Genomic DNA, 26908 nt, shown 5'->3' with positions numbered 1-26908 from the left:
TCTTTCCCAGAACAGGGAAGTTATGGGAAATTAAATCACAGTAACTAGTCAATTTTCAGAAATTCACCTAGTCATCTGTTAAATTCCATGACTATGCCTTGCTACAATGCATCTAAAGATCCCAAGATGCTGGGTATTGTGTGGTAAAGTTACAGGTTAAAAAACCAGTTGGTTTCAACGGGCAAACATATTGACAATTACATCCTCAGACCCACTACAACAAATTAATAAAACTCCTGACATTTATGTAGCACCAGAGAGACAAATATGCACAGGAACACTGCAGGGAATGTGGTGGCAAGAGGAGATTAGGCCGACAGACAAAAGCTTGGTTGAAGCAGTCTTACAAAAGGGACCCAGAGTTGTAGCAGGGCGGAAGAAATGAGGCGAGTTAAAGAAACAGGGAACAAAACATCTAATTACTAAGACGTTTGGGAACTGTTAAGTCAATTTAAAGATTAAAGATTGCCGTGTTTGGTTTGAGCTTGTTTGGAGAGTTGGAGATAGGAAGAGTCAAATTCAGGAGTCAAAAATATTTCAGGATCAGGGACAATGAAGGCAGGCAAAGTTAAGGGAGGGATGATGACAGACTTGAAGGGGACAGGCTGCCGGGTCAGAAATTCAACATGGGGACAACAACTGTACCAGAAGCTCAGTCCAGCCGATGAGCTGCGGAATCAGCAGCAAGCTAAAGGGCCTGTCCCACTTGCTGATTTTTTTCGGCGACTGCTGGCATCATTGACTGACGTATCAGGTCGCCGAAAAATTTGCGGCGTGATGACATAATGACACGGGGTGTATTTTCAAGTTTTGCAACATTTTTTTTGTCGCCGCTGGATTTTGAAATTTTCAAAATGTTTTGGCGACACTGATATGACGCCGGCAGTCGCCGAAAAAAATCGGCAAGTGGGACAGGCCCTTAGACAGTGGACTTAAACATACTTGGGCTTCTCGACTTCAACATGTTCCTCCAGCAAAAGAAAAGTGCAACTGATTTTGAATTGAATGCAGGAAAATAATGTTTGGGTAGAGAATGTGCGGTGGCCATGATGGCAGTAATGTAATGTGTTACATCATCATTTGCCCCAGTACGTATAGAATTTACCTGAATGGACTGGAGGTTGGTGTGATACTTCGCACACTGATCGGTGGGGTACCTGGTTTCACGTCCACATTACATCCATAAGGCTTTAGATCCATCTCTGCCATCTGAAACACAAAGTTCCACTTTCACCCACGCATCATAAGCTAGTGCAAGAGAATTCCCCCCCCCCCCCCACCCCCCCAGTAAAAAAAATTCCAAAATGAATGTTACATTTTATGAATCAAAAACAACGAGTAACTCTTCATTTCTCTACCTTCCCCGCTGCAGAAATCATGCCAGCCTGCGTCCCTGTGGCAATCAGCCCCCTGAAAGGTTGGTTCATCTGCGCAGGCCTACTGAGGTTGTGGGCCTGCGCTGGGTTGTGTTGTAGAGGTTGCATGGATTGGGGCAAAGCAATTAAAGGTTGCCCCGCTGATCCAAAGTTGGATAAGGAAAGCTGTGAACCTGGAAGGGGCAATGTCACCTGGGAATACAAATGAACAAAGTTAACAGCAGAACTGAAAAGCTCCTTCAGCATTTTTACTGACACTCTCAACAATCATTGCTTCACTTGGGTAGTGACAATAGTGAAGCGAACAGCATTCAATTAGTTACAGGCACTTCCCCCAAAGGATATTGGGAATTCAGAGGACCAGTTCTGTGGCTCCGGCAGTGAATCCCTCATTACCGACCACTGAATATGTTGGGAGCCTGGCCTCCAGGTTAATGGGGATAGACAGATCATTGAGATGAGAGCAAATAAGAAAACGGAAGCAGTCAATTATCAGCAAGTAGACGATTAAAGGCGGCATTCAATTTTAAAGGTCTGGACAGAGAGGATGCGGAGAGGATGTTTCCACTAGTGGGAGAGTCTCGGACCAGAGGTCATAGAATAAAAGGACGTTCCTTTAGAAGGGAGGTGAGGAGGAATTTCTTGTGTCAGAGGGTGGTGGATCTGTGGAATTTATTGCCACAGAAGGATGTGGAGGCCAAGTCACAGTATTTTTAAGGTGGAGATTGATAGGTTCTTGATTAGTATGGGTATCAAGGGTTATAGGGGAGAAGGCAGGAGAATGGAGTTAGGAAGAAAAGATAGATTAGCCGTGATTGAATGGCGGAGTAGACTTGACGGGCCGACTGGCCAAATTCTGCTCCTACAACCTATGAAAATGTTAAGTATAACCCACTTTTAAAAACATTTTGATGATTTAGATGCACACAGAAATACACTTTTCTTTACCTGTTGCAGAGCAGCATTGGGTGACTGAGCTGTGCTATAGTAGTTACTTTGGCCAGGTTGTTGAACCTGACCTGCAAAAAGGTTGGACGGCTGAGTTAGACCCGGCCTTGCCTACACAGAAACATGTAGCTCAAGTTAATGTCAAGCACACTAGCAGAAGGAATATCAAAACAGTACAATCTTTTTAAAATTCAATGGTTTGAAGGGAATTCCATTTAAAAACTGGATGGCTTCTGACCCACACCAACATTCATTAACTCAATCCTGGAAAATTCAACGTGTTTATTTCAACAGGAACCAAGTCTTCCAGGAAATGGAAAGAAAAGTAAATGGTGGGGGAAAAAAAAATCAAAATGGCCGCATCTATATATAAAGGAGAGTACATTGTCGGGGGGGGGGGGGGAAGAATGGGTCATATGGAGCTATAGGAATCAGAGAAACTTGAAGTAAAAGGCAGCACTGTTATAGGCTGAGCTCAAAAATAAAGCATGTAGTGGGAGGAGCAGGAATGATGCTTTTTATTGATGAAGAACATATTGGAATGAATTCCCGCTGGAGTCAGGTCTTAAGAGTATAAATTGGGTGGCATCTTTGCCCCCAAATGCATATTCGACCTATTTTACTTCAGCTTGTGTTCTCATACAGGACAGGGATGAAACATAAGCCACGAGAAGAAAAAAAAATCAAACCAACACGATTTTATGAAGTTTTCCGATTAAATTAACAATACAGAATATGTACAACGGCGCTTACATTTTAAAATATTTCTTTAGAGGGAGTACTTACTTTCCTATGAAATTGTTGAAAGGTATGGTAGCATATATTGTAGTTGCCTGCATCAGCTTCTCCTGTTCTCAGACCCTGCACATGCCACTGATTAGAGTTCCCCTTTAAAAGCAGACCCATGCAACACTTTTGATAATTGCAGACTGAAAATGTTTCAATGCAAACAATAATGCCCTTAGCATCGTTAACTACCACGGACATTGTTTGTACGTACCTGTATCAGATGAGTGTCTAGAAGTTGAGATCCACCAAGGCCAGAACCCTGACTTAAAGCATGCTCATAAAGGATGGGGATAGGCTGTGGGTTGGATGCCTGTTGAAAAGCCAGGCCCGACTGGGCTTTGGCTAGATCTTGGGCCTGAACTGCCGAGAAGTTGTGCAAGGCAGCGCCCGAGAGGACCACAGGGGATGACTGCGACATGTTGCTTTGTAGGAAAGCCTGCTGAGTCCTGTAAGATACAAAGTGGAGAAGCCAGTCAACAAAACTACAACAAGAGATGCACCTTTTAACATTCGTTCCCAAGTAACCTGTAGACAACAGGTTTTAGGAAGGATAGACACAAAGTGTTGGAGTAAGTCAGCGGCTCAGGTCGCATCTCTGGACAAAGAGGATGGGTGATGTTTCCAGTCGGGACCCTTCATCAGTCTGAAGAATGGTCCCGCCCTGAAACGTCACCTATCTTTTTTCTACAGAGATGCTGCCTGTCCCACTGAGTTACTCCAGCACATTGTGTCTATCTTTGGTATAAACCAGCATCTGCAGTTCTTTGTTTCAAAGTTTTAGGAAGGGACATAAATTAAACCAAGAATTTAAATTATATCAAGTAAATCTTTTGGGGAAATTTAAAAATAAATTTAAATAGACAATAGGTGCAGGAGTAGGCCATTCGGCCCTTCGAGCCAGTACCGCCATTCAATGTGATCATGGCTGATACCAGATTAGAAATAACCAGACTGAAATATCCAAACAGGAGTAACATGTTATCATGCAAGTTTAGGTATCAACATTATGCGCATTAACTTGTTGATTCAACTGAGTAATTCTGAAGGGTCCCGACCTGAAAAATCACCTATCCATATTCTCCAGGGATGCTGCCTGACCCGCTGAGTTACTCCAGCACTTTGTTTCTTTAGTTGATCCAACTAATGGAATCATATTCTGTTGATCAGCAGGAATTTTGAATGCTTCAAACATTTGCAGAAATGTAACTGGATTTCTTCCCCCCCCCCCCCCCCCCCCCCCCAGGATGGAAATGTCTGAAACTGGAGGGCATAGTTTTCAGGTGCGGGCCAAAGTTTAAAGGAGATGAACGAGGCAAGTTTTCCCCCTCGCCCACAAGAGGGCGATGGGAGCCTAGAACACAATGCCTGGGGTGGTGGTGGAGGCAGATACGATAGTGGTGTTTAAGAGGGTTTTGGACAGATACGGATAGGAATGGAGGGATATGGATCATGTGCAGGCAGAGATGATTAGTTTGACTTGGCATCATGGCTGGCAAGGACATTGTGGGCTCTGACTTTTACTTTAGAGATATGGCGAGGAAATAGGACCTTCGGCCCATCGAGTCTACTGCAATCAGTGATCCCTGTACACTAGCACTATCCTACACACAAGGGACAATTTACAATTTTACCAAAGCCAATGAACCTACAAACCTCTACATCTTTGGAATGTGGGAGGAAAGCGGAGCACACCGAGAGAAAACCCCCGCGGTCACAGGGAGAACGTACAAACTCCGTACAGACAGCACCCTTAATCAGGATCAAACACGGGTCTCTGGCACAGTAATGCAGCAACTCTATCGTTGTGCCACCATGCCGCTCTAATGTTCTCCAGAGATGCTGCCTGACCCACTGAGTTATTGTGCGTAGTATTCTGTTTAAATCCACGAAGAATTTTTGCACTTGATATCAAAGATAAACATACAACTCTGTAATAAAACAGCCTGGGGTCTTTGGCAGCAGCTTTACCTAAATGGTTGCAGGGATGTGCTGAACATTTCCTGGGCCTGTGAAACAGAAGGGCCTCCTCCTAAGCCGAGCGGAGCCTGAGGCTGGCCAGGAATCGGTGCATATATAGGAATGGAGATCTGTTGAACTGTAGTCGCCTGAAGCAAAACATCAAGGAAAATGGTCAGTTCAAGAAAATTCACATCAAAGCTCAGTTTCTTTCTGTGGAAAGAATATTCTGCTGTTTCAGCCTGTCAAACGTAATTGGCCACAAATTCATTAGAACACGTTACTAAGAAGATTTGTCAATTTTGGAAATTTGTTCCTACTTTGAATGTAATTTATAACTGAAAGCATTGTTCCCAAAAGATCATACTCTACTAAATTATAAATTAACCAAAGACAACCAAACATTGAAAGACGCAAAGTGCGAGAAAACTCAGCGGGTCGGGCAGCATTTCAGGAGAACATGGATAGGTGACATCCAGGATGGGGGGGCTCCAGGGTTGTTCTCCAGCGATGTTGTCTGACCCGCTGAGATATTCCAGCACTTTTATATCTTTTGTTTTGTAAAACTCACACCGGCAGTTTCTAAAGCCAACCATTACGCCAATGATAGGTCCAGCAAGGTAATGACCAATTGGCAATTTGGAAATCAGAACAAAACTTGCAATCCACTGCCGATCATTTCCTTGAAGACTAATGCCCAAATGAAAAGGCCTCCAACAAGGCCCTGCTCTGCCCTCTAGCGTGGATGAGTAAAAGTTAAACTGGGGTTTCAATTAATAAAATGTCAGGCTACTTCCTCCTTTAGCAGACTGGAATTCAGTAGCTTACCCAAACTGAATACCAGAAACAACCGAGCAATTCTGAAAATGCAAAACCTTACTTGAGAAGGCCCTGCCTGGTAGCCTTGCTGTTGTGCCAGAGTTGGAGGAGCCAAACGAGGATGCTGTGTGCTGAACAAATGGCTGGTATCCATATAAAAGGTTGGGATTTGTGCTGTAGGCTCTTTAAACCAAATTGAAAAGATTTTCTTTATTACATCTGTACTTAACACAGTATAATTTGAAAACAAGACAAACAAAAGTAAGAAACAGCAGCGTAGAAATTTCTTTTTGATCACGTGCACATTTATAGTAGTTACGCTTCCCAAATTTGGTTCCATATGATTGTCATTACCAAGTGTAGTATAAGTTACAGTGAATGAACATTAACTTCATTGAATGAATCAAATCAAGAAAAGATGCTATTGCATATTGAAAACACGGCTGCTGCTTTGAAGATCACGCGGAAATAAAACTACAACCCAGTGGTCAGTATGCTAATTGACAACCATGCCACAGTACAGCTTTCATGTCAGATGCAGCATCAACTGAACTATCCAATTTAGAACACAAAGTGTTGGAGTAACTCAGCGGGTCAATCAGCACCTGTGGAAGACATGCCCGAGCTGAAACATCACCAATCCATGTCCTCCAGAGGTGCTGCTTGACCTGCCGAGTTACTCCAGGACTTTATGTTCCATGCAAGATTCCAACAGTTCTTGGCTGTATCTAAGGGGTGGAGGTAGAGCCACAGCCTTACAGCTTCAGAGACCCGGGTTCAATCCTGACTATGGATGCTGTCTGTACGGAGTTTGAACGTTATTCCTGTGACCATGTGGATTTCCTCCGGTTTCCTCCCACAGTCCAAAGATGTACAGGTTTGTCGGTTAATCGGCTTCGGTAAAAATTGTAAATTGTCCCTAATGTGTCGGAATGGTGCTAGTGTACAGGGTGATGGCTGGTTGGCACGGACTAGGTGGGCTGAAGGGCCTGTTTCCATGCTGTATCTCTAATGTCTAAATGCTGTAATTTCTTGCTATGTCAGAAATACAGCAGAAGCCCTGGTCTTCATAAACTAATGACAAAATTGCAACTACAAAACAACATTAGTGTTGATTGAAAGATACAACATGGAAACAGACCCACGGACTCCATACAAACCATTGATCACACGCTCTCACTAGTTCAATGCTATCCCACTCTATACGCATTAGGGGCAATTTTACAGAGACCTATTAACCCACAAACATGCATGACGTTGTGATGTCGGAGTGAAGGAAACCCCACACAGGGGTTCACAGGGGTAGTATGCAAACTCCATACAGACAGCACCCGTGGTAAGGACCGAACATGGACTCTGGCGCTGAGGCAGCAGCTCCACCACTGTGCTATCATCGTGCACACTGTTTCCTAACTTGACCTTAGTATCAAAGACTGATAAGTGGGCATGGGCTATGAGGATTTTCAAAGCACACAATTCTCTCATATCCTGGAGTAGGGTTTTAAACAAGCAGATAAATCAGATTTGATTAGATTTAACCCTTTCCTTTTGTTAAACAACACCATTTTCTAGTGACAAAGACAGGATAGCGCACTCTTCAAATGAAAACCCACATGCTCTTTATATTAAGAATCTTAATTGTCTCATAACCAAAAACCATAGATTTAGATCATCATCACAAACCTGCTGCAGCTTGGGAGACATACACCTGTGGATTTGGTTGTTGAGGTATCAATGATGTTACGCAGCCTAACTGTGAGAAATGACTTGCAGGGGCCATATTGCTGCTTTGCAGTTGCTGAGGTTTGACTTTACAAATATTGGGTGGGTCAGAGGTGGAAGTTGCTTTAGTACTTAATGAGGAGGTGGTGTACGTCCCTGATCCTGTAGAGAACAGAGAAGACCACAATTATAACTAACCCCTGCGGGCTTACTTTCAGCAGTTAGCTACATTTATCAAACGCATTATCAAGAAAAAAGTTTTATATAATATGCAAACCTGATTGGAAATTAGTTGAGAGAAACACAATAATTACACTGTCAATGTCTGAAGGGTCCTAACCCAAAACGTAATCTATCCACGTTCTCCAGGGATGCTGCCTGACCCGCTGAGTTATTCCAGCACTTGTCTTTAATTACAATGTTAATTTGTGATTTATAATGAATTAAAAGTTGAGACATATCCTTTATTTAACCTAAATTCATTGAAAAGGAATACTTATGAGTTTAGTTTGCTGATGTGTGTACTGAGGTACAGTGAAAAGCTTTTGTTGCCTGCTAACCAGTCTGCAGAAAGACAATACATGATTACAATCAAGCCGTCCACAGTGTAGATACATGATACAGGGAATAACGTTTGGTGCAAGATAAAGTCCGATCAAAGAGGTCCGAGGGCCTCCAGTGAGGTAGATTGTAGCTCAGGACTGCTCTCTAGGTGTTGGTAGGATGGTTTAACAACTAGATAACAGTTGGGAAGAAACTGTCCCTGAATCTGGAGGTGTGCGTTTTCACACTTTTATTAATTTTACCTGATAGGAGGGGTAAGAAGAGGGAGTGGCTGGGGCACGACTTGTCCTTGATTTCACTGGTTTACAGATGACCGACAGGAGATAGGAATGATTTGCTGGTCACTACTTGTATTGTATAAGAAGCAATAATGTAAAGAGTGCTCTCATGCTGCCATTACCTGACAGGGATGTAGTGGGTGTGACGGAGGCTACTGGGATTGGAGGCATGGATGCGCTGGAGTAGGAGCTGTAAGTGATGCTGCTACTTCCATTACCGCTGCTGATTGACGATGCCGTAGAGGTCACTGGAGAGCTTTTATCTCCCACATTCTGCGAGTTCTCCCAGGCCTTCCGCGCACATTCCATCTTAAACAGATAAAAAGATCAATTTTACATTTTGCCGCATTCAAGATCAGATTTCCTTTCATTGTGGAAGCTAAAATTAATGGCACATATCCGTTTTAACATTCAGAAACCCAAATCATAATCTATTTATATGCAAGACTGGACAAAAATGATTTAAATTTGAAATAAGTGGATGATAACAGGGATTGAGATGTTAAGCAACAAAATGGGATACCGTGTGTGCAAAAATAAAGATTAAGCTACCTTTAAAATCTTGTTGTTTTTTCATTCCTAATTTTTAATTAAGTGTTAGAATAACATGGAACAGCGGCTAGTGGTAAGTGAACCCTGACAATGATACTCTATTACAACAGACATCAAAAACAATGATACTGTCAAAAACGCACCATGTTAAAGGTACCATCGTTAATGCTGGATTATTTAAATTAAACACAGCTAACATTCATTACATGCGTAAAAGCATTCAATGTTTTAAGCTTAAAACCTGTACAGTCATTTAAAAGTACTTTAGAAGCCTAAATTTGAAAGATTTTCCTAAAATAGAACTTGCTACACTTTTTAAAAATTGAGACCTAAAAAGTGCAATTACCACAACATTGCCCACTTTTTCCAATTGCAAGCGTTTCCACAAAACTGAATGGATAATTAATTCCCACTGTCTGGGACAATGCTACTTAACGGCAGTTTTGTATACAACCACTGTCCCACATAACCCGAGTCACTTAATGTACAACTTAGTTATATGTCTCTGTGGTTCGCTAGTTTTTGCTTTGAGAATTTTTCTACAAGGCAGACACTAAATTTCCCTTTTATCCAATACTCCAAACAATCTTGGCTAGCACTTAAAAGCCTTGAAATAGTTAAGCAAAAAGCTATACTATACAATAACTGTTTGTGCAATTTTAGGAAAGGACCAGTGGCATACTTTCCAACAATTAAATGAAGTTATTAATACCAACCAGTTTCACAACTTGATTGAAGAATTTAATGCACAAATTAACTCAAGGATCAACATGACCGAAAACAAATCAGTGAACTGTAATAAAGCCAGGGAACTTCTCGCGAGTGTTTAGACATTTGAAAACCGTTTACATTTTTATACCAACTAACCAGGTACAAAACTGGAAAGCTATCAAAAGCCAATTATATCCTTAATTTGAGAAAACAAATGACAGCAGCAACTAGTAAGAGGAAATGTAACTATAAATGTGTGAATGGGAGGATTCATGAGAGGTGTCTTGGAGGTGAGGATGCTCCTCAACCTGCGGAGCATCTTGGACAATACAGCTCATGACATACTAGTCAACCTGAGGAGTACCTTCAGCAACAGACTGGTTCCACCAAGATGCAGGACAGAACGTCACAGGAGGTCCTTCTTCCCTCTGGCTATCAAAATGTACAACTCCTCTCCCTTCTGTCGTGGGTAGACCGACCGACCCCCCCCCCCCCCCCAAATCTTTGCACATCCCCAATCCTTTATGTATCTTGTGTTTTATGACAGTTGGCAGATGAATTTCCCTCCTGGGATCAATAAAGTTCTATCGTATAGGCTTATCTTGTCACCCTTCTCAGTTTGGGTGGTAGTACGCAACTTGTAAGCAAATGAGGAATTACAGAAATGATTAACATTTTATTGTTGGGATTCTCTACACTACTAAATGAGCAAATTTGAGACTTGAAGCAAACACAAGTTATACTCTTATGTAATTGTAACTCAGCAAAATCAATAACCCCACTCTCACCATCGACGGCACCACTGTCTCCCCATCTCCCCAGGCCCGCAACCTTGGCGTGATCTTTGATTCCACCCTCTCCCTTGAGCCTCACATCCGCCATGTCATTAAAACCTCCTTCTTTCACCTCCGCAACATCGCCAAACTCAGACCCTCTCTCACACCTCCCGCTGCTGAAAGACTCATCCATGCCTTCATCTCCTCCCGATTGGACTACTGCAACTCACTTCTCCTTGGCATCAGCTCCACCTACATAAACCGACTCCAACTGGTCCAGAACGCAGCCGCCCGACTCATCACCCACACCAAATCCTGTCATCACATCACTCCAGTCCTCAAACAACTTCACTGGCTTCCCATCTCCCACCGGATCACCTACAAAATCCTGATCCTCACCTACAAAGCCCTCCACCATCTGGCCCCCCCATATTATCTCACTGACCTCCTCTCCCCCTACCAACCCTCACGGTCCCTCAGATCCACATCAGCCGGTCTCCTCTCCATCCACAAGTCCAACCTCCGCAGTTTTGGGGACAGAGCCTTATCCAGGGCAGCTCCCAGGCTCTGGAACTCCCTCCCCCAACTGATCCGCAATTCCGTGTCCCTCACCATCTTCCAGTCCCGCCTCAAGACCCATCTCTTCACCTCTGCCTATCCTTAGCCCCACGTCCCCCTCCCTTTTCATCTGTGCTTGAATTGCCTCATATTGTGTTTTGAATTGAATTCTGTTTTTAATTTGTGTACTAGTCATGTCTCTATTTATTTCATTCCCCTTACATGTTTTTCCTCTACTTGCTAAATTTTTGTAAGGTGTCCTTGAGACTCTTGAAAGGCGCCCATAAATAAAATGTATTATTATTATTATTATTATTATTGCTACTCCACCTTCACTTGCACCATTTATTATGAATGTAACCCAATGTAGAGAACGCATGAAAAAATCTGGCTCAATAGACACTGGATTATTATTAACCAAGAGCTGGTGAGTTCAAATTCCTGCATGACAATCAACACTGAACTTCAAAAACTCAACTTTGCCAAATTGTTTTAAAACCCCAAATGATTTACCAATCAGCTTCATAGAGGATTTCTAGATTAGTGCAGATTCAGGGGTGATGGGGAGGCAGGAGATTAGGGTGGAGAGGGAAAGATAAATCAGCCATGATTGAATGGCAGAGTAGACATGATGGGCCAAATGGCCTAATTCTGCTCCTAAAACATATGACCTGGGAAGAAAATAATAAGGTAGAGGACAACTGCTTTCTCCATTCAGAGCAGGATTGCATTACATAAAGGATCCAAATTCCATCAGAAATGTTAATAGGCAGTTGTATATGCATTTGAAAAGGCCATGTTCAGGGTTATTGAACTTCTATCTCATACAGATAACAAAGGTATAATAATCTGAATGCTGCAAGATAATTAACCCCACAATGGGAATATATGATTTTATAACATGTTGAATTAGCAATTAAAAGCAAACAACTCTCAATCTTAATACTGGGTCAATTGCGAAGAGGATGCAGTGTTATTGTCAAATCTGTTCCACTTTAATCAGACTGCACCCTTGGTATACTTAGCTCTCCATTTGCTGCAGGTAAGCCACTTACGATCTTTGGAAAAGTTATTTCATGAACAGAACTGATGCCTCCTAACAATAGTTGATCTTATCAAATAATTCTTGAAGACAACACAGAAGCAAACTTCAAGGACTTTGTAGATGACTGTACAATACAGGTAAATCGAAATAGCAGCCTGGAATACTCATGACCTGAAGGTATTTAACGTAGATTTGCTTTGCATGAAGTGCAGATTTCTGATCTTCAGTCATAAAGCATTACACCAGCGAAAATATTAAGGAGTAGCACCGTAGCAGATTATGACATTTTAATGGACATGGGAAATTCAGGTAGCGGTGATGGAAGGTAAAATGTAGGGTAAAACGATGTACAAATGCATCACACCCAGCTCTCTCCCTGCATATCAAAATACCCCTAGAGGGATCAGGTACATACCTTGAGGGTGAAGTCGACAGTGGCGGGAGAGACTGGTGTCAGGCTGGAGCTCTGTTGTAGAGTCTCCCTCCTGGGGATGGGAAGGGTGTGGGGCAGGGGCACCTGAAATGCAGGCAACACACATCACACTCTCACTGGAACTAGAAAGACTACAGTAACCAAAAAAAATGTTCAGAAAAATCCTAAACCATTACATTTAACATTACTGTAAGTATCTGTTTTTTGCTGTATTTACGCAAGAGTGGTGATACTAAACAACGCAGCTTGCAAATAACTATAAATACATTAGGTTTTAGAAAAGGGCTTAGGGTGCAGAAATTTTTAAATTGCATTCCACCTGGTTTAGTTCAAGCTAATCTTTAAAATAAGAGAACATAACAATTTAAAAGTTATGTGCAAATATAATCCGCTGCTATTGTGCGGATAAACATTCAGGACATTCCCATATTAAGAATAATACAGCCATTAACATTATACTTAACCTGGCAATGGGACCACCTACATGACACTGTTAAGCTTTAGTAATATTCAGCATGAAGCTAACCACTCAAGCGTTTGTGGTGAAACCTGACTTCAAAAAGCAGAACAAAACAAGTATTCTTTGTTCTGTTACTTACATTGCTGGCCAGCGATTCCTCTATTTTGCTATTGCCAGTTGACACTGAATCTGGCAGTGATGAGGATGGAGCTGTGTAATCAGTTATTGATTCCTACAATGTAAAGTTGATATATTCAGAACGTTGAAATATATTTTTGCTCTCACAACAAGTATACAAATCATACAGCTTCAGGGTCTCAACCCAAAGCATCACATATCCATGATCTCCAGAGATGCTGCCTGACCCGCTGAGTTACTCCAACACTGTCTTTTCTCTCAAGCAGACAGACTGGTTTTTTATTGTCCCATATTTTTTACATCAAATTATCCCCACACTTTGGAATCACGATAGGATAATTTCTGAACTAGAACAGAGTGTCTAACCTTCTCGTCCTTGTGCTTGGAGCTGTGGAGCTTCATGGACTAAAATTTAAATCAATGCCTTTTTGTTGTTGATTTTTTCCATTCTGACACCAACAGTAATTGTGCACACCGATTTAGGTTACAATCAAGGTACTTCTATGAGTTAGGATAATATTCATCACAATAATTAGCAGAATCTACATATTAGCATGACAAACTGCATTGTTGGCGCATTCCATCCTTTCTGAGCCACTACATTGCAACATTACTATAAAGATATGTTTTTAGTTTTCTCAGAAATACTCATTTAAATGAATGTCAAGGACATAGTGATCCAACATAACAAAAGATAGTGGCCATTGACCCCCATCCATCACTCAATAAGGTTGGAGACCGTCAAAACCTTATCTCCAAGATTGAAATAAAATTATATACTAGAGGGCATAGCATTAAGGTGAGAGGGGCAAACTTTAAAGGAGACGTGTGGAGCAACTTTATATTTTACAGAGGGTGGTAAATGCTTGGGATGTGCTGCCATAGGGTTGGTGGTTGAGGCAGATACCATAGTGGCATTTAAGGGGATTTTGGACAGGCACGTGGATATGCATGAAATGGAGGGATATGGATTATTCGCAGGTAGATAAGTCTTGGCGTCATGTTCGGCGCAGACATTATGGGCGGAAGGGCCTGTTCTTGTGCTGTACTGTTCAATAATCTATTTCAGTGCTATTTTTGGCACTAACGACATATATACCTTGAATATACTTAGCAACCGAGACACCAGTCACCTGGGGAGAGAATTCCCAAGATTCATTACCCTTTAGCCTGACCACATATGAGATCGCCTCTCAATGTAGTAAACTTGAAACACAAATTGCACCAATCTGCCCAATATTTCATCACAAGAGAACTTCCTTACCATGAAACAATCTGATGACCACTAGTTGCACGTTGTCGAACAGAAGGATATCCTTCCTTAGGTAGGGAGACTGGATTTGTACAAAATATTACAGGTGCAGTCATACCAGGATCCCATCAAATTGCAGTATGATTCTTTACTCTTGTACTCAAATCCTCAAACTGGTGCACTATATTTGCATGCTCCCCTTGTGATCATGTGGGTTTCCTGTATGGATTTGTAGGTTCATTGGCCTCTGTAAATAGCTCCCAGTGTGTAGAGAATGGACGAGAATGGGGGATAACAGAACTATTGTGAATGGGTGATCGATGCCTAAAGGCCCGTTTTCATGCTGTATCACTAAATGTAACTAAAGGTGTATGTATTCATTGCTTGTAATACCCATACATTCACTTTCAGCAATGCCTATACAAGACCACTAGATCCCTCCAATCACAAATGTATTTTAATCTCTCGCATCATTAAAAAAAGTGAATACATTTTTTATTTTTTTTAATTACCTCACATATGTCAATATTCAGTTCCATTAGTCCTGCCCTGCCCCATTCACCTCCCCCCCCCCCCCCTCCCTTGAAGCCATTTTGCATTCTCAACTCAATGTCACTCACCAAACCATTTTTTTGTTTTATGGTCATTTCAAGCATTGACATTACCTTAGAATTTTCTTCAAATTCTGTTGCTGGCACGGAGATCATGGTCTTTACCTCAGTGCCCAGTTCCGCCACCACATCAGCCTCTGGCGTCTCTGCATCTTCTGGACTCCCGACAGCAGCAACATCCGCGGGATCTTCCTTTCCTTCTGCTTCAGCCTGCTGCACGTCTTTGGCTATCCTGTTCTTCAACGATCGCTCCTTACCAATGGGGCCAGGTTTATGTTCTTTGCTCTCCATTAGACTCAACTCTGGAAGCTACAAAAATAGACATGGAGGTTAAAGGTTAAACCTCAAAACATTCATTTTGATTTGATTAGATTTGTTTATTTGTTCCGAACAAGTAAAGACATAAATAGGAATAAATAACAACAAAATCGAAATAGTCAAACAATTGGACATTCCAGGCAATATTTGCAAAGCAATGAAAAGCGTAAAGCAAAATTTAAATGTCCAACACTTTTTCTTTACAAGCTCGAAAAGGAGTGAGAAGAATAACTTATTTAATCTCACCCCTTCTCCCTAAACCCTTCTTCCATATTTAATAATTAATTAATTAATAATAATAATACCCCAGACAATTTTTAGAGATGCATACAGACATATATATACATACAACTGATATACACATACAAGTAATATGTATGAAGTAACCAAAAAAACATAAATAAATAATAAATAAAATAATAAATAAACATTAACCCCTGTTTGTCAACCATCCCCTTCATCCCTGTACCTTGTGAAAAAAAGTTTTTTGTATGTCATTTTGAACTGGTTCATGTTTGGACATTGCTTTAACTCCACATTCAAACTGTTCCACAATCCTACTCCACAGACCGAAATACAAAAAGTTTTTCTGGTCGTGCGGACTCTTTGTACCTTAAAATTAAATATTCTTCTTAAATTATAACCCCCCACTCGCTCATTGAATAATTTTTGTATATTTCCAGGTAAGTTTTTATTTTTGGCCCTAAACATTATCTGTGCTGTTTTAAATGCAACCAAATCTTCTAATTTTAATAATTTTGACTGTAAGAATAATGGATTAGTGTGACCCAGATACCTGACATTGTGGATAATACGTATTGCTCTTTTTTGCAGAATAGTTAATGAATGTAGCGAACTTTTATAGTTATTGCCCCAGACTTCTGCACAGTAATTTAAATAGGGTAAGATTAGTGAACAGTAGAGAATGCGGAGTGATTTGTGATCCAGAACCTGCTTAACTTTGTGTAATACAGCAATGCTTTTTGACAGTTTGGATTGTACAAGTTTAATGTGTAATTTCCAGCTGATTCTATCATCCATTATAACCCCAAGAAATTTATTTTCATGAACTCGTTCAATTTCAACCCCATTTATCTTTATATTTGCTTGTGTATTTGTTCTGCAATTACCAAATAACATTATTTTGGTTTTGCTCAAGTTTAATGATATTTTGTTCCTGTCAAACCATGTTTTCAGTTTGCCCATTTCTTTTGTTATTTTGTCCAGTAGTTGTTATTGTTGTTTCAACACGTTTCTAACTTTCTGTAAGTGCCAACAAGAATAGCAACCAGTAAATGAGTTTTAAGTCTCAGTTCTTACAAGTAACACTAAATCCTATGTTGTTTTCTATAATCAGATGGTAATTCAGAATATGCACACTTTATTTGACATACAACCCTGAATGTGCAATTCAATAGTTTGTGAATTAATCTTTTACAATGTATATTGTAATACAAAAAAATCTGTATAAAATATATTATTCATCTGAATTTTGCACTGCTTCAGTTTGCATGCTGGGTTTGCTAAGACTTTCCTTTCATAACTAACCTGCTTAAAAAACATTTAAATTGAATGACTAACTGATTTCAACAGTGCATATAGTAGAGCTGCTGTTTCACAGCTCCAGTGACCTAGGTTCAATCGTGACCTCAGGCAATGCCTGCGTTGAGTCTGTACGTGCTCCCTCTGACCGCATGGGTTTCCTACAGTTGCTCAGGTATCCTACCACGTTTAAAAACTGCACAGGTTTGAGGTGAATTGGTCATAGCAAATTGTTTGTGGCTGAAGGTCATATTTGGAGAGAGTTGATGGGAAGGCTGACTGAATTAGTGTAGGAAAGTTAGAGGTTAGCACGGTGGTGCAACGATAGAGATGCCGCCTTACAGCGACAGAGATCCTGGTTCGCTCCTGACTACGAGTGCTGTCTGTACGGAGTTTGTACGTTCTCCCAGTAACCGCTGGGTTTTCCCCGGGTGCTCTGGTTTCTTCCGACACTCCAAAGACATACAGGTTTGTATGTTAATTTGAAATATTTTCCCTAGCGTGTGTGTAGTTTAATATAGGTGCTCTGGTCGGTGAGCCGAAGGGCCTGTCCAGCACCTGCAGTTCCTTCCCACACAACTAATATGCAGCAAATATCAAACACACATAGTAATTGATGCTGAGCTCTTAATTACACAAAGCAAAGAGTGAAGCATGTGAATAGTTTGGCACTTGATTTTCAGTTTACAGTTATCTCCCCCTTTGCCACAAATTACTGAGCTGACAGCCTGCAGGTTAAACTATTTCCCCCAATGGACAAGAGTCAAAGTTTCACCTTCTGAGCTTTGATTGGACCTGCACGAGACTGCTTCTGTCGCTGTTCTTTGGGCTCTGGCAAGTTGCTCTCAGCAGCCTTTTCTGTTGTGTTTACCTCACTCTCTGTTGCAACATCAGTGGTAGCGGCAGTGCAGCTACTGTTTGACACTATTTGACCTGCCTCAATGACAAGATCAACTGTATCCTCTGGACTGGAAACCACTCCCTGCAAGAAAATGGGAAACATGGCTGATGCAGTAATGTAAACAACTGCTTGAGCAGCACATCCCACCAAGCATTGTAAAATATAAACCTTCATTCATCATTCCACTTTAGTTTTATCCACTTTAATGACACAAATTTAGATTTATCCAAGTCTTTAAAGACCAATTGACCAATTTCTTGTTGCCATTAAGAAACATTACAGGACAAATGACCCCTCCCAAAATAAGGCCCACCATATCTTAGAGGAGAAATAACTCTAAATGTTTGGAAAATTTCTGGGCTCCCCTTAAATCATAACCGTTCACTCATTGCAATAATGAAATAAAGCAACATTCATTTGAAACACCTTCGTAAACGCACAAGTTTAGGTTGCATTTCTACGGGTGCAATTAAGATGATTGTTAGTGTTTTGCAAAGACAGTCTAAGAGGAAAATTGTATTGCAGGCACAAGATTTATACAACAATGATACACCCTGGAACAGAATTAGAATCATGAAGATTAGTAAGAAATGGTGCAATTTTCACCCTCTTGAAGTTTTCCCATTTAAGAATCAAAGTTAAAAACAAAGACTGTTTAAAAATGCAGTAAAATGGTTTCCCAATGTCATGCCACCAATAAACTAACCAAGACAAAGTGATGGAAGAACTCAGCAGGTTAGAGTCAAAAGAGCATCCCCGACCCAAAACATTGCCTGTCTATTCCCTCTAGATGCTGCCTGGCCGACCGAGTGCATCCGGCACCATGTTTTGCTCAAGATTCGGATGGCACAGTGGCACAGCGACAGTTGTTGCTTTACAGTGCCCGAGATCAGGGTTCAATCATGACTACGGGTGCTCGCTATCCAGAGTTTGTACGTTCTCCCTGTGACTGCGTGGGTTTTCTCCGGGTGCTCCAGTTAACTTCCACATTCCAATGACGTACAGGGTTGTAAGTTAATTGGCTTTGGTAAAGTTGTAAATTATCTCAAGTGTGTAGGATAGTGCTAGTGCACAGGGTGATCACTAGTCGCCGCTGACTCGGTGGGCTAAAGGGCCTGTTTTTGCACAGTATCTCTAAAGTTTACATTAATGGGAGTGCTAATACCGTGACATCAGAGATCTCTACCACACTTTGAGAATGCAATGACATTTCTGTGGGTGTGTTGCCCGGGGCAGTTTGTCTGCACTAAAGCATGGGCAGCAACTCCAATAAAACGCTAAATGTTTTGTGTAAGAATGCGGGGATACCCACTGAAATGTCAAACTTTCAGCCTGGAAACTGTATCGGTTCTTGTTAAGCATTTCAATTTTAACAGCAGGAGAGCTCTGCTTGTGAACAATTCTGGACAGGTCAACTGCACGTTCAATCTATTAAAAATAAGGCTCTGATGAATGGTCCCCCTCCACAAACCCCATCTAACCAGAACATTCTCAGCATTTTCCATTTTTTTTTACAAGATGCTTCTTATCCAGTATGGATGAAGCTGTAAGCAGCAAGTTGCAGTTGGCAGCAGCAATGTCAATGGACCATTTAAATAGATTGCAGTTAAAATAAATATTTTCATTGCTCTGCAAGTTATTTTACTTACCTCAGGTGATGGAGAAGATCCAAAAGATGTTAAAGGCTTATTCCATGCACTGACAGATGGAGGCTGTGGAGGACTAATAGGCGCCACTAGAAAAATTAAAACAGATTACACTTTTTTCTTTACACTCCAGACCCACTTACATTGGCCTAAGGCACGGATTTTCGCAATTTTCATTCATTTATAAATGCACAGGATCGGGAAGGCACCGACAGATACTTATAGGATGCCACTGGCCACATCCTACCATTAAATCCTTGTCCGTTATTCCCATGCTCTCTTGCCAGCAGCCAATTTCCTCAGCAGGATAATTAACTGCCTTCAGCCCAAGTCTCTTGAAGGCTTTCGCAAACTCCTTCATGAACGGGAGGCACCAGTGACTTCGCAGTAGTTACTACATTCTCCCTGTGATTACATGGGATTTCTCCGGATGCTCTGGTTTCCTCCCACGTTCCAAAGACGTGTAGGTTTGTAGGTTAATTGGCTTCTGCAAATTGTCCCTAGTGTGTAGGTTGCAAAAGTGGGATAACAGAACTCGTACGAGGGTGATCATCGTGGACTCGGTGGGCCAAAGGGCCTATTTCCACACTATATCCGTAAAACTAAACATTTGAAATTACAAATTTATGAAGAGTGAATCCTGATAAAATGTACTGTCTGTACGGAGTTTGTATGCTCTCGCTGTGACCGTGTGCGTTTTCTCCGGGTGCTCCGGTTTCCTCTCACATTCAGAAGACGTACAGGTTTGTAGGTTAATTGGCTTTGGTAAAATTATAAATTGTTCCTAGTGTGTAAGATTGAGCTCGCTACATCTTGAAGATATGAGACTCGTCTTAGCAGGAAAATCAGAGCAATTTTTTAAGATATGGTCTCCTCTCATTGATTCATTACAAGCATAATATGGTGCAACGCAACTTCGGAAATAAACCGATTTACGGACAGGGTGATGGGTGTGGTGAGAAACGTAGTAGGTATATCAACACGTTTTGGCCTTTTTTTTTGTTTTCTTTTTATTATTTTTAGTTTTTGTCTTTTTACTTTTTTTCTTCAAGTTTTTACTTATTCACTGCGACTACACTCTTTGGTAGTTTAGGGGTTTACACATTCACTAGCTCTTTCACTCTCTCTTTCTTGCTCTTTCTCTCTCTTTCTATTTCATTTTTGTCAAATAAAAATGGAAGATGTACAATAAATGTATTTTGTCATATGCCACGGTTTATACTACTGTACATTGCTTCTAATAAAAATATTATTTAAAAAAAAGATTGTGCTAGTATATGGGGATTGCTGGTCCGCAAGGACTCTGTGGGCCGAAGGGCCTCTTTCCGCACTGTATCTCTAAAGAATGATTAAATAAAGCTGTATGAAACCAGCGTAGATGCCTCCTGTGATTTTCAGCAAAAGGCAAAAAGGATGTCAGTAGAAACTAAATGAAATGCCCACAGAAACACAACTTGTACTAACATTTTGTGGCGCTATCGGAAAGGTCAGCGGGCGAATTAATCTGGTTGTTCCACAGCTCTGCTTCCAACGTGCTTTGCGCTTGGACTGGTGTGGAAACGGCACTCTCTGTGTTACTTTCTGCAGCGCAGCTTTCTCCTTGTACATTCGGTTCCTGTTCCTGTGCAGCTATTGGCGTCTCATTTGGAGTGACTGTCGGATCAGGTGATGAATCAGGAACTGGATCTGTGGTTGAAGCAACAGCCTGTTGCTGAGGCTGAGCCGGTGACTGAACTGAAGTAGGGGTCTGAGCCTGGGCCTGTTGTGCTACCTGCTGCTGCTTTTTTGCAAATCGTGGAGGCAATTTAGAATTTTGACCTCTTCCCTTCTCACTCGGATTCTTTTTGCTCCAGTTCTGCAAGAAATAAATACATTCTAAGTATAATTTTAACACTGCAAAAGCCATCATTTCAGACAGGACACAATTGCACAAAATTCTTGCCATTTCTCTTCCACACCTCAGGTGTAGGATTCCTCCGGGTGCTCTGCTTTCCTCCTACGTTCTACGTTGCTACTAGTGTGCAGGAAATGGATAGGAACATGGGATAACATAGAACTAGTGTGAACGGGCGATCGATGGTCGGCGTGGGCCAAAGGGCCTGTTTACATGCTGTATCTTTCTGCATCTCTGGAGAAAAAGGATCCTGAAGGAGGGTCCTGACCCAAACCGCTATCCATCAGTTTTCTCCAGAGGTGCCATCCGACCCACTGAGTTACTCCAGCACTATGTGTCTTGGTATAAACCAGCATCTGTAGCCCTTTTTTTTTTTTACATTGTGTGTGCAAAAGTAATGTAGACTTGCAACAATAACAGAAGTGTGGGTTGAAAATAGTGAAGACCGAGTTCGCAGATATAATTTAGAAAATATAGTGGTGGATAAAGCAAGATGGATTGAACGATTAGGAAACATAATGCCCACTTGGAAAGCGTGGATCACCTTGAAATAATGAATCTATTTAGTGAGGATGGATGGATAGAATTACATGGATAGGACAGGTTTGGAGGGATATGGACCAAATACAGGCAGGTGGGACTAGTGTAGCTGGGACATGTTGACTAGTGGGCAAATTGGGCCGAAGGACCCGTTTCCACACTGTATCACTCTATGAGAAATAAAAAAGGCTTACTCACTCCGCAAGCTACCGGAATCGAAAGAGAACTTAAACATCAAAGGTAACCTGCCGTGTATTCTCGGCATTCACTTTTCACTGGAGCTGAATGCTAATTCGGTCTATTACCTGTACAACTTGCTCCTCTTTTTTTCTGCGTTCTTCATCCTGCAGCCGTTTTTGTTGCTTCTTAGACACAACTTCAGTGAACCCATCATCGACGGTGTTGCACTGGGAGTCTTCAACCGTTGTCACTTCTGGATGGTCATCAATGATCACCACACCTACAACAGCAAAGTAAAGAGCTAAAATTAACTACTTTGAATCGCATTTACAGTTCTCCAAAAGGCAAGCACAAAACTGCCAAAGCTCATGAATATCTATGGATAAGAACTTTTGCCATACCAGGATCTTGAAACTGCAATGCGCTGAAAACTACGAGCTCAGTCGACATCATGAGAAATGCAGCAAAAGCCAAGTTACGTGCTCGCTGCCCTCCAGTTAAAACCAGCCAATTAATAACAGTTACTTAAGTACAACTCTCTCTTAGGGATGCCTTCCCCACAGAGAAAATCATCCACCACTTCAACTTTGGTATACCCAAAACTAAAAATTCAGATGAGATTATTAATCCACAGATCCCCAGCATAACATGAACCTTTGATCAGAAGAACATATGAAGTATTTTTCTCACTTCTGATATAACAAGTTCTTAAATCGGGGAATGGTGGTGGAGGTTTGGGGGATGTAGAAAGCGGCAGAAAAGGGGAAGATCTGTATCATGATGAGGGCAATGAGAGATTCAACATCACAAACCGTAGAGACAAAATTGTTAGTATAACGTTGGCAATCAAGTAATACTCACTAGCATAGTTATTCAAGTCAAACTGCGACAATGCATCAGGCTTCTCTTTTGGTTTTTTAGCTGATTTGGACTCTTCTCTTTTCTTCCCAGTTGCATCTTTAGTAGACTTTGGAGATGAGCCTGTGTTGCTACTTTCCACTGGATGGTGAGCCATATTACTGCTGGTGGGATCAATACCAATCATTGCTGTTCTCTCTTCAAAAGGCCTACATCGCACAAACCATACAAACAAGAAACTAACCATGATCCCCTAAAGGTAAGACAATCTATTACTTGCCCTAACCCACCCCTCCACATGCGGAAATTGCAAGGAAAAAAACACAATGAAAAACGTATTGGGTACATCGAGATAGTTATGTATTTAAATGTATTTATTAATTCCACTTATCTGTTCCATCCATTCTACAATACAACTTTCATCATTCAATTCCAAAATACTGCAAGATTTCTTCTTATTTACAATTTATATGTTACATCTTGTAAAAGTAGAAGTCAGGCTCATTCGAAAATAAGCAATGTGTACTAAGATTTGCCCAAACAGTGATTTTAATTAAAAATTATTTAGACACACAAATATCAAACATTCCCAGCGTATTGCATGCACAGCCAAATTGTACATCTGCCACAGCACTGCACTGAAAATCACTTTGCAAATATGTCCATACCCTCTCCTTTCAATAGGATACTTGCTTGAACAAGATTTGCCTCCTGCTAAATGCCTCTTATTTGTTACCATTCTATGATAATGCTTCAAACAGTTAAAGGAGGCTGTTTTTTTAAAAAGACAGAATACATTGCTGTACACACACAGTTGGAACTGGGCGTTAAACATGTACATTTGTATGCAGAAATCCACCTTTTCTGGTTTAGAGGACAGTGTAGCTACATCATTCCATTCACCAACTTCAGAAATCTCTTTAAGAATGAACTGCAGATGCTGAAAAATCGAAGGTAGGCAAAAATGCTGGAGAAACTCAGCGGGTGCAGCAGCATCTATGGAGTGAAGAAAATAGGCAACGTTTCGGCCCGAAACGTTGCCTATTTCCTTCGCTCCATAGATGCTGCTGCACCCGCTGAGTTTCTCCAGAATTTTTGTTTACCTTCAGAAATCTCTTCATATTTTATCTCTAACATTCCACAACTGCTGATAATAAAAGTACAGCGATGGAAATCAAGCATCACCAGGAAGGTGAAGTATGTGCAGTCTCTCTGAAGCAATTGTTTAACAATAAAAATAATTCACTGAACCACATTTCCTATGTAATAGTGGTCAGCAAAAGAAAATACTGACAGTCACAAATATGAATTGGTTACAATTTAGTCAATAATTTTGGTAAGCAAAAGGTCAATAGATCACAAATACTTTGAAAAACATTAGATTCCAATTTGCATATTTGGTCATGACATTTCAAACTGTCTGTGTGGAGTTTGCACGTTTTCCCTGTGACTGTGCGGGATTCCTCCTGGCGCTCCGGTTTCCTCCCACATCCCAAAGACGTGCGGGTTTGTAGGTTAAATGGCCTCTGTAAATTGCCCCTCGTGTCGGGAATGGATGCGAAAGTGGAATAACATAGAACTAACTGTGAATGGGTGATCGATGGTCGGCATGGACTCGTTGGGCCGAAGGGCCTGTTTCTGTGCTGAATCTCTAAACTAAACTAAAGAACAGCCCCCAAAAGTAATCTTGCTATTTCTATGTTTGTCTAAATTGACTAGATTGTCAAAAAAAAATTTAAAATGGTGGCAACCAATAACGCTGAAAAAATATCCTCAACTTCCAATGCTGGAAAACGGATGTTTTTATACTTACCCTCTTCTACCAGTTTTTGATGATAGTCCACCTCGTCTTTCATTTTTGTTGGCAGAGTAGTTTCTGTTAGACTTGTTGGCTCCACTATTGCTTCTACGATTCTGTCGCTCTGCTCCTGGCCGTTGGCTGGAGAAGCTTCTCTTTGCAGTATCTCTCTTTGGAAGGAAGTTGCTCTCTCCAGACTTTGCTGTAGCCTGCAAGTTGATATCAACCGTTTTCTTCTCATCTCTCTCGCGCCTCTCATTGAAGTCACTGCTCTCGGAAGCCGTTTCCCATTCCTCATTCGCCTGATCCGAAGAATTCTGATTGGATAAATCTGGCGACTTGCTCCCAGCCAACTCCAGGGAGTTTGGTCGTTCCTGAACATTACTGTGGGAGTTTGCATTTAGTATCGGTGCCGTGGTCTCATTCACTTTAGCGGCAGCTTCTCTTTCTTTCAAACGCCTGAATCTCGGGGGTTTATCCTGTCGTGGTGGCCGAGTGGGCCTTTGCTTACGAAGCTGTTCTCTGTTGTGGTCGAACTTGCGCTCCGATTTTATCGGTCTCCTATCAAAAGGATGTGGCTCAAAATGATCTTTTCTCGCTTCTCCTTCATCTCTTCTGGGAATCTCCATCCGCGGAGACCACATCGAATTAGGAGGCCCTGGCTTCCTCATTGCCGCAGACCTTGGTCCACCACGACCTCCCGCACCCCTGCCACCACCTCGAAACATCCCACCCCTGCCACGTCTTGAGGGTTCGCCTCGGGGAAGAAACCCTGGTCTTGGCTTTTGGTCGTCATCTTTTGAGGCAGGCTTTTCAGATGATCTATTATCCACCTTCAAATCCACCTTGCTTTCAGATCTAAAAGACTTTTGAACAGGCTTAATCTCCGGCCGGCCGTCTTTCTTTAGGCGCTTCCCTTTGGATGGGTTTTCTTTGTCAGAAATTGTTTCACTTGCACTTTCATGAGCTTCAGTATCGGAATCTGTTTCAGACCCATGTTGTCTGCGACGTTTAGGGACCTCCTCAGAATCAGAGCTATCACTACGCGTCTCACTCTCTTCCCTTTGCCGAAAAGAAACATTAGACACGTTTTCAGACCTTGGTCTCGGCTCCCTGTAACGAGGATATTCTCTACTACGACCCCTTCCTCCGCGCCCTCGGCCATTGTAGGAACCTCTAAAGCTGTGCCCTCGAGAGTAAAATTCTCCACGACCTCTTCCCCTATATGACGGTTCTGGATACCAGTCACGTGGTTCCCTAACATCTTTCCGGTAGTTAGGCGGGGGCAAACCAGAATCTCTCCTGATGGGAAAACGGTTGTCAATTCGGTGTCTTTCAGGGACCTGATGTTTAACGTGTGTTTTCTCTTGCTTTTCATCTTTTGGCGCTTGGTTGTTGTTTGAAAAAGCTTGATTGTTGTTTGTTTTGTTAACTGTTGCAACTTGTGGCGGCGTCTCGTTTTTATCAATTGACGGCTTTGGATCATGGACTGCCTTCTTAACCAGCGACACGGAACTATCCTGAGGAGACTTCTCAGTTTCGGGTTTAATGACTACTTTATTTGGCTGCGATGGCTCTCTCCTTTCAGTTTTTACAGCTTTATTGCCTTTTATTGGAATGGAATGACGTTCTTCTTTTTCCTTCCTTTGCTCACGTTCTTCTTTCATGTCTCTCAGAATAGGCTTTTTGATCGGACCAGACCGTCTCACTGGTCTCATAAAGCCTTCATCCCTCCTACTGGAACCAGGTCTAGGGCCCCAACGCGTATCATACCTTGGCTCTCTTTCTCTCCTAAATGTCTTCTCGGCCTTCACCACTTCATAGGGTCTTTCTCTTTTTGATTTTTCATCAGGTTTGTCTACGTGATCTTTTGACTCTGCACTCCGATTTTGTGTTTTAACTGTATTTGGCAGAGAATCCGTCTTCTGATCCTCCACCTTCAGGGAATGACTTGACCCGTGAGACAGGTTCCTCTTTAAAACTGTCCGGGCCTCTACATGTAATGTTGGCTCCTCTTGTGAGCCATGGCTCACATCAGAATTCGCAGATTCCAATTTCCCTAGATCAGCTGTTTTTTCAACCTGAATGGATTGCTTATCTTCCAACGATTTGCTTGTAAACTTCCCTTTTTCATCGTTCGTCTTGTCCCTGAAGTGCTCCTGCTTCAAATGTGGTGACAACTGCCTCTTTTCTGTGGAGTAGGCAAGCTTCTTTCTCTCTTGCTCCACAACTACCTCAGACCT

General features: G+C 41.7%; 1 protein-coding gene and 1 long non-coding RNA gene across 16 annotated transcripts in view; both read right to left on the bottom strand.

The window, feature by feature from the left end:
• The window catches only part of prrc2c (proline rich coiled-coil 2C), a 74031-nt gene that overhangs the window by 6413 nt on the left and 40710 nt on the right, over positions 1–26908 (bottom strand). For 5 of the 15 annotated variants that reach the window (XM_033028042.1, XM_033028053.1, XM_033028041.1 and 2 more), the window contains exons 16-33: positions 24681–26906; positions 22871–23076; positions 22135–22289; positions 20860–21250; positions 19399–19484; positions 17624–17830; positions 15043–15297; positions 13127–13219; positions 12510–12611; positions 8575–8761; positions 7572–7772; positions 5950–6071; positions 5082–5218; positions 3325–3559; positions 3111–3212; positions 2325–2435; positions 1359–1568; positions 1106–1209 (exon numbers count right to left, since the gene is read on the bottom strand). In XM_033028042.1, coding sequence (XP_032883933.1) covers positions 1106–1209; positions 1359–1568; positions 2325–2435; positions 3111–3212; positions 3325–3559; positions 5082–5218; positions 5950–6071; positions 7572–7772; positions 8575–8761; positions 12510–12611; positions 13127–13219; positions 15043–15297; positions 17624–17830; positions 19399–19484; positions 20860–21250; positions 22135–22289; positions 22871–23076; positions 24681–26906 — 5130 coding nt within the window. The remainder of the gene's footprint in view (positions 1–1105; positions 1210–1358; positions 1569–2324; positions 2436–3110; positions 3213–3324; positions 3560–5081; positions 5219–5949; positions 6072–7571; positions 7773–8574; positions 8762–12509; positions 12612–13126; positions 13220–15042; positions 15298–17623; positions 17831–19398; positions 19485–20859; positions 21251–22134; positions 22290–22870; positions 23077–24680; positions 26907–26908) is intronic. The other 10 variants (XM_033028048.1, XM_033028054.1, XM_033028046.1 and 7 more) reach the window with 9 other exon arrangements.
• On the bottom strand, positions 23224–24371 carry LOC116977541. Its single transcript, XR_004413237.1, has 2 exons — positions 23971–24371; positions 23224–23773 (listed from the first exon to the last, which is right to left on the bottom strand). It is a non-coding gene; the product is annotated as an uncharacterized LOC116977541 (long non-coding RNA).

Source organism: Amblyraja radiata, chromosome 10 (assembly GCF_010909765.2).
Source record: "Amblyraja radiata isolate CabotCenter1 chromosome 10, sAmbRad1.1.pri, whole genome shotgun sequence".
NCBI lineage: Eukaryota > Metazoa > Chordata > Chondrichthyes > Rajiformes > Rajidae > Amblyraja > Amblyraja radiata.
This window is presented reverse-complemented; position numbering and strand designations above follow the sequence as displayed.